At 39.8% G+C, this 15,464-nt stretch overlaps 1 protein-coding gene across 3 annotated transcripts in view; it reads left to right on the forward strand.

Moving 5' to 3' along the window:
- Positions 1–15,464, forward strand: part of LOC128690534 (DNA repair protein Rev1) — a 142,640-nt gene that overhangs the window by 62,518 nt on the left and 64,658 nt on the right. For all 3 annotated transcript variants that reach the window (XM_070089653.1, XM_070089651.1, XM_070089652.1), the window contains exons 9-11: positions 875–941; positions 2,324–3,133; positions 5,017–5,131. In XM_070089653.1, the coding sequence (XP_069945754.1) occupies positions 875–941; positions 2,324–3,133; positions 5,017–5,131 (992 nt within the window). The remainder of the gene's footprint in view (positions 1–874; positions 942–2,323; positions 3,134–5,016; positions 5,132–15,464) is intronic.

The following is a 15,464-nucleotide window of genomic DNA, read 5'->3' on the forward strand; positions in this document are numbered from 1 at the left end:
ATATCGGCCGGGAACGCCGGCCGGCCCCCGTCTCAAAAAAAAAAAAAAAAATTTTTCGCGAAAATCGCGTTTGTTTGGGTGTATTTCTTAGTAAACTGATGTTCTAGTGCAGTTAGCCTCTAAACACCGTTTTCTCTTACTCAGAGACGACAGGGTGACCAGTTACACTTTTATATCGAAATATTCCCGATAATCTCTGGGCCATATTATGGCCTATTTTATTCAGTCTAGAGTATATAACATGTTTGTATGTTATTTAGAGTGTTTATTATATCATATTAGATCAATTCTGATAGACAAATAAGCCGTAGAGTTGATATATAAGCTGATATAAGCGAAATAATGGGTGATTCCTGGCTGGCACCTCGGGAGCAGGAACACTGCTGAGCGTTCCCGTCTGGTTCCCGGTAGTCACTAAGTCTGCCGATAAGCTCCACCTACTGTTTTATGATGCCAAATAGTCAGTTATTATATTAGAAAGAATAATGCAAGAAAAGGCGATAAAAAACAAGAAAATAACTCCAAAAAATATATAGGCCGTGAGCAGACTCGGTACCAACATCGCCGTCACCATACCTGATATAAATGACTATAATTTCTTGTAGAAACGTCGTAGAAGATTCATTCTGGTACCATTGTGTTGCCAAAGAGTTGAGCTATTTTTCAGTATATATAACTCAATTTCCATATTTTTTCGATTTTTCGGTGAGCGCGCGCGGAAAATTGCCCGCCTCCCCCCTTAAACCCGTAGAACAATGGCACGAACCCTTAAAGGGTTAAGTGCAATATTCAGATGATCTTTCAGCAATATGTAATTTATTGTTCTTCATGATTTATGGTTGATTAGCTTAACTAACTTCATTAATATTTACAGAGAGGCATTGTCTTTGCTGCACCAAGTAAAGGTTCAGCCTCAGGACTTCAGGGGTGTTGGGATCCAGGTGTGTACACTCTTCATGTGTTCGTACTTAATGTTGGGATCCAAGTGTGTTCATTTTTTTTTTTGTTCATACTTAATTTGAAGTTTTGACTGTGTCAAACTGGGTCACACTAGGTAACCCAAAATATTTCAAAAATTATCACCAAAACCATGACCAAGCCCATAACTAAGAAATAATAATAGAGGGCTAAGGAGGGGTAATTGAGGTAGGTTTTACATCTAGAGAGAATATAGCAAAATAGGATGACTTGGAGGATGTTTAAATCTGTAACAGAGGGAAGGAGAGGTAGGGGTTATCCTAGAGAAGGTTGGAGGGAGGGGGTAAAGAAGGTTTTGTATGCAAGGGGTTTGAACATCCAATAGGTGTGTTGTGAGTGTGTTAGATAGGAGTGGAGGCAAGTGATTTTATGACTTGATGTGCTGTTGGAGTGTGAGCAAAGTAACATTTATGAAGGGATTCAGGGAAACCAGTTAGCTGGACTTGAGTCCTGGAGGTGGAAAGTACAATGCCTGCTTTCTGAAGGAGGGGTGGGGATATTACAGTTTGGAGAAGCATCTGAGCTACAATGTAGACACGTCTCTGTCAAGATGGTGGTGGATTGAGTGATGGTGGAAATGCTTATTCTTTTTTGGATCACCCTATCTTGGTGGGAAACAGCCAGTGTATTAAAAAATTAACATCTATATGCAGTAGGTCCTCCCATTTATGAAGTTAATGCTTTCCTGAAAAGTGATTGTAAATTTATTGTTCGATACATTGAACCTGTCTTCTTATAGACACCCATGTTGTGATTGGAGATGCTTTCCCAAGCCATTATATTCCATATCTAATTTCATTATATTCCATATATTATTAAAGCCATGTGTTAGGTGAAGTGTAGCAAAACTTTCTTAGTCATGTGATAGGTCCAGGGAAGCACTGAGCTGGGAAGGTTTGTTCAGCACTGCACATTAGAGATGAATGGTGATAAGTTGGGCAGAGAAATGAAGGCTGATGTGTTGAAGTTAAGAAAGACGTCAGGAGAATCTGTAGGTCTAGAATGTTTTGTAGGTAAGAGTCTGAGCATCAGGTTACTTTGTTTACATCCAAGAGCATAAAGCCTCACATCACTGCTTTGCTTTAACCTTTCATTCATAACTTTAGCAAAACTTTAAGTTGTTTGTAAGACCATTGATACTGTAAAAATTTATGATTGATGAGGAAAGTCTGATGTAACAGTATGAAAGGAAAGGGTTTTAAGTATTACTTTTTAAATTATTGTTAATTTTGTGATTATAAGACATACAGATTTAATACAGAAATATATTCTTGTGTTTTTTAAGCCATATAATAATAACAAGAATGAATTTGATATAATACAGTACATGTTCTGTGCCTTACAGGTGTCACGTCTGGAGGGGCACCAAGGTTCATCGGGAGGTTTTGGATCTGGTGGAACTTCTATTAAAAACTTTCTAATAGCCAAGAGCAGCACCAACAAGACAGTTAGCCCTTCCATCAGTCCCATAAATTCTACAGCAACCGATCACACAACTTTTGAGGATAATAAATTTTCTCATATCAATGTAGGCTTCTGCCACTTGAAGCAAGTGGCAGGAGAAAAAATTCACTCAAAAACACCAGGGGCACTACTAGGATCTAGTACTGCTGTACCTGCACCAAGTGGTGATGCACAAGTGTCTCTAACAAACGAAACTTCACAAAAAGACAACATTGACCTTGAAGTTCTCATGGCTCTTCCTAAAGAGATAAGAGACCAAGTAATAGCTGAGTACAGTCAGCAGGGTTATATTATTCCAACACTTGGTGATGGGGTTGCTGGTGGTGACAGATTGGTGATAACTGAGGAACCAAAACCAAGTACATCAGGTTACGTACAACCTGCCAAGAAATCATCTACACAAGAGTCTGACTTTGCAAAGGTGCCTAGGATTCCTGGAAAAGGTACTTTGACATCACATTTTGTTGAATTAAGTGGAGGAAATGATTTAGAAGATTTTATAGCAGTAAATGAGAGTGGAAAGGATGTTCCATACAGCACTAAAGATGACTGCCAGAAACACAGTGAGAGAAGATCCAGTGGTAACTTAATTGCTACTGCCACAATTGCTGAAGAGGCAGATTGCAATAGTAACTCTTCACTTGTTTCAGAAGATGCACAAAATGAAGCATTAATTACTAGTTTTTCTCAGGTGTGTTTACAATTTGGGTTTCCTTATTTTTAAGTGGTGTTCTTGATTTATGTTTATATTCTTTAGTACAGCAGTCAGCAGATTTTTTCCTAATTGTGGGCCATATTTTTAATGAATGATGAAAGTAAGTCCAAATAGTCATTATTCCCTCTTATGAGTGATTGAAAAATATTGGGAAACCCCCTCTCCCAAGTCTGGAGCAGTACTGCTTCACATCTGAATTCCTCACTTTCCTTGGAAAGGAGTTAGGGCACTCTGAATAATTACTTGAAGATGACAAAGAGTTTCCCATACTGCCTAGAGTCATTGACAACAATTTTATATGCCAATTGAACCCTAGAACCTTCCAAAATCACCTTAAATGTGGGCTCTATGCAGGACCTTGGAATGCCAATGGAATGAATATATATGCATTATACTTGTTCATTAATTGTAAAATCTGATTCAACATGTATTCCAATGAGTAAAATGTATAATCATCTTACATTTCTTTGTTGTAATTTAGATAATTTTTGGTACAGTAATTTGAAAATGGTAAATAGGTAGATTTTGTATTTATGCAAACCAATTGTATGTTGGTCTGTTATTTTCCATTTCTTAGGTAATGTATGACCACAGCATGTTTAACACTTCTCCAAGAATATACTGGCAATAATAACTTCATGGGGAAGTGGAGAAGAATCCTTCCTCTGTAAGTCATACGTGTCACAAGAGGCGACTAAAATGCTGGGAGCAAGGAACTAATAACCCCTTCTGTATAAATTACTAAATGTAAAAGGAAGAACTTTGTTCCTTCTTTTTCAGGTCACCCTGCCTTGGTGGGAGATGACCGTTGTGTTAAAAAATAATAATAGCAATAATAATAATAAAATTGATTATCCATGCGCCAATCTATGAGAGAATTTTTCCTTTGATGCTGTGTGTTGAAATCTGATATATATATCCTTTATACAGTGGTACCTTGGTATTCATCCACTTTGGAATAAGTCCAACTTGGTTTATGTCCTGTTGGGATGCAAAAATTTTTGCATGGTATACGACAATGGTTTGGAATACAACTCGCATGCTAGAGCTTGTATGGGTCAAAATGAGTGACGACATCACACGTTACCCTTGTTTACCTCTTTAACTCTCTCTTGAGACAAAGCCATGACTGCCCACTAGTGTCAGTACACCCGTTGCTACCATTCAGTGAACAACCCACACTGTAACTGAATTTTCATGTGATTTTGTGTTTATTCGTATAAATTTTTAGTAAATTCATTAACCATGAGTTAATGGGACAATGCCTTGTCTCATTGTAGGCAAATCTTAGAGAGATGCCAGAAACAGACCTCTCTGGACAGATTTTTTGTGACAGGGGTACAGTGACTCTCAAGCTGATCCTAGTGCCAGTAAAAGACAAAGAAGGGAAGTGACCCCAGATAGGGCCTTGATACCTGAAATCCTTATGGAAGGGGATTCCCTTTAAAAACAATAACCTCTCCTCCTCCCTCTTCCCTCCTCGCCATCTTCCATACACCAACAAGAGTCTTCAATAAAGGTAAAAGTGATGTTAAATGTTCATTTATCCATTTCATTATTCATTTATATTTATTTCTCATTAATGTTTGTATGTAAAACTATAGTTATTCTCTATAAAATGTACTTTTTGTTAATATTTTTGGGTGTCTGGAATGGATTAATTGGATTTACATTATTTCTTATGGGAAATATTGCTTCAGTTTTCATACGATTCGGTTTTCATCAGACTTTTTAGAAAGGTTTATCATGAAAACCGAGGTTCCACTGTATTCCACTGATTTTAAAGTCATTTTCTGAAAGTAAATTTACATTATTTAGCATATCTCCTTGCATTAGACTAATGATTGTTGCTTTTGTAGGTGGATGAAAGTTTTCTGAAAGCTATTCCAGAAGAGCTTAGGGAAGAATTACGCCAGGACTTCAAGCGCCAAAAGGAAGCAGCAGTGAATAAGCAACAGAGACCTCAAAGGACAGGTATTTATTTTTCTTCTTGTGATATAATTTAAAACATAAGAGTGTTTACTTCAGGCTCCAAATTGACAATATTTTGCAGACAGTAATGAGAAAAAGAGAAATCAAGAGGTGTACCTGGAGTATACCTGGAGAGGGTTCCGGGGGTCAATGCCTCCGTGGCACAATCTGTGACCAGGCCTCATGGTGGATCTTGTTGGTGCATGTAAACTGACATATGAACCACAGTCCAGCTGGTCAGGTCCTGACTTCAGGTGCCTGTCCAGTGCCTGCTTGAAGACAGCCAGGGGTCTATTGCTAATCCCCCTTATGTATGCTGGGAGGCAATTGAACAGTTTGGGGCCCATGACACTTTATGTGTTGTCTCTTATTGTGCTAGTAGCACCCCTGCTTTTCATTGGGGGGATGTTGCATCATCTGCTGAGTCTTTTGCTTTCATAGGGAGTGATTTTCATGTGCAAATTTGGTACTAATCCCTCTATGATTTTCCAAGTGTATATGATCATGTCTCTCTCCCACCTGCATTCTAGGGAGTGCAGGTTGAGGAACTTCAAGCGTTCCCAGTAATTGAGGTGTTTTATCGCAGTTATGTGTGGCGTGAAGGTTCTCTGTACATTTTCTAGGTCAGCAATTTCACCTGCCTTGAAAGGTGCTGTTAGTGTGCAGCAATATTCCAGCCTAGATAGAACAAGCGACCTGAAGAGTGTCATCATGGACTTGGCATCCCTAGTTTTGAAGGTTCTCATTATCCATCCTGTCATTTTTCTAGCAGATGTGATTGATACGTACAATGTTATGGTCTTTGAAGGTAAGATCTTCTGACATGATCACTCCCAGGTCTTTTACATTAGTTTTTTGCTCTATTGTGTGGTTGGAATTTGTTTTATACTCTGATGCAGTTTTAATTTCCTCACGTTTTCCATATCGGAGTAGTTAAAATTTCTCTTCATTGAATTTCATATTGTTTTCTTTGGCCCACTTAAAGATTTGGTTGATGTCCACCTGGAGACTTGCTGTCTTCAATGAAAGACTGTCATGCAAATTTGGATGTCATCTGCAGAGGAAGACACGGCACTGTGGCTTATATCCTTGTATAAAAATAATAATAATAATATCTTTATTTACTACAGGTACATGTACATGGTATACAGGCCTAGCTAACATCAGTGACATACTACTATATAGAAAACCCCTTGGTATGCAGAGCATTTCGGGCAAATTAGGCCCTTGTCCCAGGATGTGACCCACACCAGTCGACTAATTCCTAGGTACCCATTTTACTGATGGATGAACATAGACAACCGGTGTAAAGAAACACCCCTAATGTTTCTACCTATGCTGGGAATCGAGCACAGACCCTCGTCGTGTGAAGCGAGAGCTTTAGCGATCAGGCCATGGGGCACCATATGTCAGATATGAGGATGAGGAACAAGATGGGAGTGCGTACTGTGTCTTGTATAACAGAGCTTTTCTCCGTAGCCGCCTCAGACTTTACTCTGTTTACTACTACTATTTTTGTTCCATTTGCTAGGAATTTATAGATCCATCTGCCAGCTTTTCCTGTTATTCCTTTATCATGTATTTTGTGTGCTATTACACTATGGTCACACTTGTCAAAGGCTTATGCAAAGTCTGTATATATGACATCTGCATTTTGTTTGCCTTCTAAAGCATCCAGGACCTTGTCATATTGGTCCAGTAGCCGGGACACACAGGAGCAACCTGCTCTAAACCCCTGCTGCCCTGGGTTGTGTAACTATGGGTATCTAGATGGGTGGCAATCTTGCTTCTTAGAACCCTTTCAAAGAGTTTTATGATATGGGACATTAGTGTTGTCGGTCTGTAGTTCTTTGCTATTGCTTTACTGCCCCCTTTGTGGATTGGGGCTATGTCTGTTGTTTTTAGCAGCTGTGGGATGACCCATGTCCAGGCTCCCTCTCCATAGGATGTTAAAAGCGCGTGATTTGGGCTTCTTGCAATTCTTGATGAACATGGAGTTCCATGAATCTGGGCCTGGGGCAGAGTGCATGGGCATGTCATTTGGCATCAGAATAATATCAGATAGATTTGTGTCTACCAGATTCTGTGGGTTTCTCACGAAGAATTCATTTAGGTCTTCAACTCTCAGTTTGGTTAGCGGCTCGCTAAAAACCGAGTCATATTGGGACTTGAGTAGCTTATTCATTTCCTTGCTGTCATCCATGTAGGACCCATTTTGTTTAACCCTTTGACTGTTTTGGTCGTATACATACGTCTTACAAGCCAGTGTTTCGGACGTATTAATATGCATAAATTATAGCGGCTTCAAATCAAGCAGGAGAAAGCTGGTAGGCCCACATGTGAGAGAATGGGTCTGTGTGGTCAGTGTGCACCACATAAAAAAAATCCTGCAGCACGCAGTGCATAATGAGAAAAAAACTGACTGTTTTTTTGGATTAAAACGCTGATTTTGAGGTGTATTTTCATATAGTATTTATTGTTGTATTCTCGTTTTCATGGTTTCATGTGATAAAATGGAAAACATGTTATAGAAATAGAGATTATTTTGATTAATTTCACAATGAAAACGACCTTGAAATTGAGCTCAAAGTAGCAGAAATGTTCGATTTTTACCAATGTTCAGGAGTAAGCAAATCATACCACACGTCCAGTACATGTCAACTGGGGAGTCTGATATTCTTTCACTAGTGCACTGATATTATTTATACCATTTTTACAATAATGCAGTAGTCTGCATAACAGTAAATTTTGTATTTTTTGTATGAATAAAAAATCAAAATAGAAAGCAATAGTAATATAAGAGGGGCCTAGAGACGTGACTAATGAACAGAGGATATGTTATTGTAGTACCAAGAATGTCTACATTGTTTATTCTGGACCCTATTTTGAAATTGGCATCTTTTTTAATTTGTGCAAAATTGGCCAAATTGCCAATTTGTAACCACTTTATTGGGTAGTTCAAATCAGTAAATGGGTGGTTTCTTGTACTCAACTGATAGAAAAAATGGAGTTCTAAAGAAATAGCTATGAGTTTGGTCAACTGGAACAGCAGAATTGGCCAAAAACAGGGCTCAAAATCGGCAAAATTGCTGATGCGTATATGTCACCGAGACTGCTAACTTCACGGGAGCGTAATTCCATGAGTTTTCAACCAAATTTCGTACTTTTGGTGTCTTTACCATCGGAAAAAGATTCTCTATCATTTCATAAGAAAAAAATATTTTTTTTTTTCCCCAAAATTTTGCGACATAGAATGACAGTTTCAGAAAGGGGCTTGCGACAGTCAAAGTGTTAAGAAGGGGCTCAATACTGGATGTTGTTCTCGACTTAGATTTGGCATAAGAAAAGAAATACTTTGGGTTTCTTCCAGTTTCATTTATGGCTTTTAGTTCTTCCCGCATTTCTTGACTCCTGTAAGATTCCTTTAGCTTTAGTTCGATGTTTGCTATTTTCCTGACCAGTGTCTCCTTACATATTGCAGATATATTGGCCTCTTTTAGCCACTCTGTTATTCTTTGCCTTTGCCTGTATAGGGAGTGCCTTTCTCTTTCTAGTTTACATCTCCTTTTCCTTAAAGGAATGTGCCTTGAGCATACCTCGAGTACCACAGTAATGTTCTAGACATAGGTTGGGATCTTTGTTGCTTAGACTATCTTCTCAGTTTATATCGTTTAGGACTTGGTTTATTTGGTCCCACTTCGTTTTTGTTATTGAGTGTTGAATTTGATGAAGGCTCCCTCATGACTAATCACATTTTGTCAAGCCTGGGGCCCTGCACATACATGTCTGAACCTCTGTTATGTTGTGATCTGAGTATGTATATTTTTTTGATATGGTGACACATATCAGATCATCAGTGTTAGTAAAGATGAGGTCCAGTGTATTCTCCAATCTTGTAGGCTCTATTATTTGATGGTTTAAGTTGAATTTGGTGCAGAGATTTAAAAGCGCATGTGTGTGCGAGTTTTCATTTGAGCTGCCTCCTGGTGTTATCTCTGCTACAACATTATTTGCTATATTCCTCTATCTTAGGTGCCTTAGGTTGAAATCCCCCAGGAGCAAGATGTTGGGGGCAGGAGCTGAGAGATTTTCTAGACAGTGGTCAATTGTCAAAAGCTGTTCCCGGAATTGTTGGGACATTCCATCCGGAGGCTTGTATACAGCCACAATAACCTGGGATCCATATTTCATTGTCCAAGTGATCCTTTATGTGGGTCTCTGTAAAAACTACGAACATTGCGTTTGACTTTTTGAGCAGTCCATGGATGAATGGTTTTTGTTGTTCGTTGCTGGCTTTAGACCCTGTATATTTGCAAAGACGAATGTTGTCGGATTGGTCGTATGGGATGGGGGAGTTATCTTTTTTTTTGCTGTCACTAATATCTGTTGTTTTGGAGTGGAGGTCATCGACTGTGATTCCACTCCAGAAATGATTGGAGTTGGTGTATGATTTTCGTCATTTCCTGCCAGCTTTTTTTATTCCCCTTCCTGGAGCTAAAAAGCCTTTCTCCCTGGAGTGGCCGTGGCTACCCAGGTTTTCCCATGGTCTGGATGCTTTGTACCTTTTTGTGCCCTTTAGGTGGTGTGCCTGCCAATATAAGTTATAGCACTGTCTTTCCTGAACTGAAGAATGACACATTTCAGGATGGAAAAGATTACAGGAAGGAAGGCTGCATTTTCCTGTTGTCATATGGGCACAGCATTTTCTGGGGTGGTCAAAGTTGCATGTCCCATCTGTTTTTCCAGATATTCCATGCCTGCAGTTACCAAGTGCATAGAATTTGTATAGGACTGGTTTCTGTTTGCCTTGGTTTTTTGTGACTCTATCCCCTACTGGTGTGTGTTTTCCTGTCTCATTTCTATCTTCAGCACTATTACTAACAATGGAGTCTTCACCAGTTATTTCTGGTAATTTATCTTCACTATTTCTTGGGGCATCCCCTTGTTTACTATCTCCCATGGTATTGCTAGTTTGTAGCATTGGTTTTTTATGTCCTTGTGCTAGTGGTTGTGATGGTGGTAGAATGTGGCAGTGATGGTGGTAGAGGGTGGTAGTGATGGTGGTAGAGGGTGGTTGTGATGGTGGTAGAGGGTGGCAATAATGGTGGTAGAGGGTAGTAGTGGTTGTGATAAGTGCTAGAGGGTGGTAGTGATGGTGGTAAAGGGTGGTAGTGGGTGTGATGGTAGTAGAGGGTGGTAGTGGGTGTGATGGTGGTGGTGGTTGTGATCAATCAATCAATCAATCATTCTCTATAAGGATTACAATGCGGGGTTTACAGATTTTGGTTATTGTGTGGTTTACATATAATAAAATACTAATTACAGAGGGGGGCCACTAGAACACCTAGCTAGGCATTTCAGGCAAACTTAGATTAATTCTTAATCCTAAATTATTACAAATTATGGAGTAAGTTGACTAAATACTAAGTGACTGAATACTAGTTTGTGAGTTTAGCAATGTGAATGCTTTTGTTTTGGCAGTAGTAGGTTGGTAGACAGCAACCACCCAGGGAAGTACTACCGTCCTGCCAGATGACTGTGAAACAGAAACCTGTAACTGTTTTGCATGATGATAGGATTGCTGGTTTCTTTTTCTGTCTCATAAACACGCTAGATAACAGGGATATCTTGCTACTCCTACTTACACTTTGGTCACACTTCACAGACACGCACATGCATATATATATACATACATCTAGGTTTTTCTCCTTTTTCTAAATAGCTCTTGTTCTTCTTTATTTCTTCCATTGTTCATGGGGAAGTGGAAAAGAATCTTTCCTCCGTAAGCCATGCGTGTCGTATCAGGCGACTAAAATGCCGGGAGCAATGCGCTAGTAACCCCTTCTCCTGTAGACATTTACTAAAAAAGAGAAGAAGAAAAACTTTATAAAACTGGGATGCTTGAATGTGCATGGATGTAGTGCGGATGACAAGAAACAGATGATTGCTGATGTTATGAATGAAAAGAAGTTGGATGTCCTGGCCCTAAGCGAAACAAAGCTGAAGGGGGTAGGGGAGTTTCGGTGGGGGGAAATAAATGGGATTAAATCTGGAGTATCTGAGAGAGTTAGAGCAAAGGAAGGGGTAGCAGTAATGTTGAAGGATCAGTTATGGAAGGAGAAAATAGAATATGAATGTGTAAATTCAAGAATTATGTGGATTAAAGTAAAGGTTGGCTGCAAAAAGTGGGTCATAATAAGCGTGTATGCACCTGGAGAAGAGAGGAATGCAGAGGAGAGAGAGAGATTTTGGGAGATGTTAAGTGAATGTATAGGAGCCTTTGAACCAAGTGAGAGAGTAATTGTGGTAGGGGACCTGAATACTAAAGTAGGAGAAACTTTTAGAGAGGGTGTGGTAGTTAAGTTTGGGGTGCCAGGTGTAAATGATAATGGGAGCCCTTTTTAGTTATAGGTAATACATAATTTAAGAAAAAGAGGATAAATAAGTATACAAGATATGATGTAGGGCAAAATGACAGTAGTTTGTTGGATTATGTATTGGTAGATAAAAGACTTGAGTAGACTTCAGGATGTATATGTTTATAGAGGGGCCACAGATATATCAGATCACTTTCTAGTTGTAGCTACACTGAGAGTAAAAGGTAGATGGGATACAAGGAGAATAGAAGCATCAGGGAAGAGAGAGGTGAAGGTTTATAAACTAAAAGAGGAGGCAGTTAGGGTAAGATATAAACAGCTATTGGAGGATAGATGGGCTAATGAGAGCATAGGCAATGGGGTCGAAGAGGTATGGGGTAGGTTTAAAAATGTAGTGTTAGAGTGTTCAGCAGAAGTTTGTGGTTACAGGAAAGTGGGTGCGGGAGGGAAGAGGAGCGATTGGTGGAATGATGATGTAAAGAGTAGTAAGGGAGAAAAAGTTAGCATATGAGAAGTTTTTACAAAGTAGAAGTGATGCAAGGAGGGAAGAGTATATGGAGAAAAAGAAAGAGGTTAAGAGAGTGGTGAAGCAATGTAAAAAGAGAGCAAATGAGAGAGTGGGTGAGATGTTATCAACAAATTTTGTTGAAAATAAGAAAAAGTTTTGGAGTGAGATTAACAAGTTAAGGAAGCCTAGAGAACAAATGGATTTGTCAGTTAAAAATAGGAGAGGAGAGTTATTAAATGGAGAGTTAGAGGTATTGGGAAGATGGAGAGAATATTTTGAGGAATTGTTAAATGTTGATGAAGATAGGGAAGCTGTGATTTCGTGTATAGGGCAAGGAGGAATAACATCTTGTAGGAGTGAGGAAGAGCCAGTTGTGAGTGTGGGGGAAGTTCATGAGGCAGTAGGTAAAATGAAAGGGGGTAAGGCAGCCGGGATTGATGGCATAAAGATAGAAATGTTAAAAGCAGGTGGGGATATAGTTTTGGAGTGGTTGGTGCAATTATTTAATAAATGCATGGAAGAGGGTAAGGTACCTAGGGATTGGCAGAGAGCATGCATAGTTCCTTTGTATAAAGGCAAAGGGGACAAAAGAGAGTGCAAAAATTATAGGGGGATAAGTCTGTTGAGTATACCTGGTAAAGTGTATGGTAGAGTTATTATTGAAAGAATTAAGAGTAAGACGGAGAATAGGATAGCAGATGAACAAGGAGGCTTTAGGAAAGGTAGGGGGTGTGTGGACCAGGTGTTTACAGTGAAACATATAAGTGAACAGTATTTAGATAAGGCTAAAGAGGTCTTTGTGGCATTTATGGATTTGGAAAAAGCGTATGACAGGGTGGATAGGGGGGCAATGTGGCAGATGTTGCAGGTGTATGGTGTAGGAGGTAGGTTACTGAAAGCAGTGAAGAGTTTTTACGAGGATAGTGAGGCTCAAGTTAGAGTATGTAGGAAAGAGGGAAATTATTTCCCAGTAAAAGTAGGCCTTAGACAAGGATGTGTGATGTCACCGTGGTTGTTTAATATATTTATAGATGGGGTTGTAAGAGAAGTAAATGCGAGGGTCTTGGCAAGAGGCGTGGAGTTAAAAGATAAAGAATCACACATAAAGTGGGAGTTGTCACAGTTGCTCTTTGCTGATGACACTGTGCTCTTGGGAGATTCTGAAGAGAAGTTGCAGAGATTGGTGGATGAATTTGGTAGGGTGTGCAAAAGAAGAAAATTAAAAGTGAATACAGGAAAGAGTAAGGTTATGAGGATAACAAAAAGATTAGGTGATGAAAGATTGGATATCAGATTGGAGGGAGAGAGTATGGGGGAGGTGAATGTATTCAGATATTTGGGAGTGGACGTGTCAGCGGATGGGTCTATGAAAGATGAGGTGAATCATAGAATTGATGAGGGGAAAAGGGTGAGCGGTGCACTTAGGAGTCTGTGGAGACAAAGAACTTTGTCCTTGGAGGCAAAGAGGGGAATGTATGAGAGTATAGTTTTGCCAACGCTCTTATATGGGTGTGAAGCATGGGTGATGAATGTTGCAGCGAGGAGAAGGCTGGAGGCAGTGGAGATGTCATGTCTGAGGGCAATGTGTGGTGTGAATACAATGCAGAGAATTCGTAGTTTGGAAGTTAGGAGGAGGTGCGGGATTGCCAAAACTGTTGTCCAGAGGGCTGAAGAAGGGTTGTTGAGGTGGTTCGGACATGTAGAGAGAATGGAGCGAAACAGAGTGACTTTAAGAGTGTATCAGTCTGTAGTGGAAGGAAGGCGGGGTAGGGGCCGGCCTAGGAAAGGCTGGAGGGAGGGGGTAAAGGAGGTTTTGTGTGTGAGGGGCTTGGACTTCCAGCAGGCATGCGTGAGCGTGTTTGATAGGAGTGAATGGAGACAAATGGTTTTTAATACTTGACGTGCTGTTGGAGTGTGAGCAAAGTAACATTTATGAAGGGGTTCAGGGAAACCAGCAGGCCGGACTTGATTCCTGGAGATGGGAAGTACAGTGCCTGCACTCTGAAGGAGGGGTGTTAATGTTGCAGTTTAAAAACTGTAGTGTAAAGCACCTTTCTGGCAAGACAGTGATGGAGTGAATGATGGTGAAAGTTTTTTTTTTTCGGGCCACCCTGCCTTGGTGGGAATCGGCCAGTGTGATAATAAAAAAATAACATAGTTTCTATATTGGAGTATCACAGGCAAACTTATGACTAGTTAGGATTCATTATTTTAAGATTAAGATTTGTATTTCTGTGCTTATAGTTAAATGGGTGAGTGAAAGTGTGAACCACCAGGTGGTTTTTATGTAGTTAGTTGACAGGGTGTATCAGGGAGATAAGATGTTTTCTAACAGTAGTTTTGAAGGTGATGAATATGTCTGGAGTTCTAGAGTTTTCAGGTAGGGTGTTCCAGACTTTAGGGTCTTTGACATACATTGAATTTTTGCAAAGGTTTAGTCGGACACGGGGAATGTCCTAGAGATGTTTGTGTCTGGTGTTATGCCTGTGGGTCCTGTCGCAACTATCAAGAAAGCATTTTAGGTCAAGGTTAATATTGGAATTTAAGGTCCTGTAGATGTAGATTGCACAGTAGTAAGTGTGGATGTTCTGAACAGGGAGTAAGTTTAGATCTATGAAGAGTGGGGAGGGTGTTGCCAGGGATGGGATTTAGTGATTATTCTTACTGCGGCTTTGTGTTGGGTTATTATTGGCTTTAGGTGTGTTGCTGCAGTTGATCCCCAAGCACAAATAGCACAGGTGAGGTAAGGATAAATGAGTGAATGGTATAGTGTGAGAAGGGCATTTTGCGGCATGTAGTATCATATCTTGGAGAGGATCCAAACTGTTTTGGATACTTTTTTTGTTATGTGATGGATATGGGTGCTGAAATTCAGGTTGTTGTCGAGGTATAGGCCTAGGAATTTGCCCTCATTATGTTTGGCAATTAGAGTGTTGTCGATCTTAATGTTAAGTTGCGCAACACCTGCTCTGCTACCAAACATAATATACAGTGGACCCTCGCCTAACGATATTAATCCGTTCCTGAGAGCTCAACGTTAGGCGAAATTATCGTTAGCCGAATTAATTTTCCCCATAAGAAATAATGGAAATCAAATTAATCCGTTCCTGACACCCCAAAGCATGAAAAAAAATTTTACCACATGAAATATTAATTTTAATGCACACAAACTGAAGAAGACATGCACAGTTACATGACACTTACCTTTATTGAAGATCTGGTGATAATTGATGGGATAGGAGGAGGGGAGAGTGTGGATGGTGTTAATGTTTAGAAGGAGAATCCCCTTCCATTAGGACTTGAGGTGGCAAGTCCTTTTCTGGGGTTACTTCCCTTCTTCTTTTAATGCCACTAGGACCAGCTTGAGAGCCACTGGACCTCTGCCACACAACATATCTGTCCATAGAGGCCTGTACCTCCCATTCCTTTATGACATTCCTAAAGTGTTTCA

This window comes from Cherax quadricarinatus, chromosome 29 (genome assembly GCF_038502225.1).
Source record: "Cherax quadricarinatus isolate ZL_2023a chromosome 29, ASM3850222v1, whole genome shotgun sequence".
Taxonomy (NCBI): Eukaryota; Metazoa; Arthropoda; class Malacostraca; order Decapoda; family Parastacidae; genus Cherax; species Cherax quadricarinatus.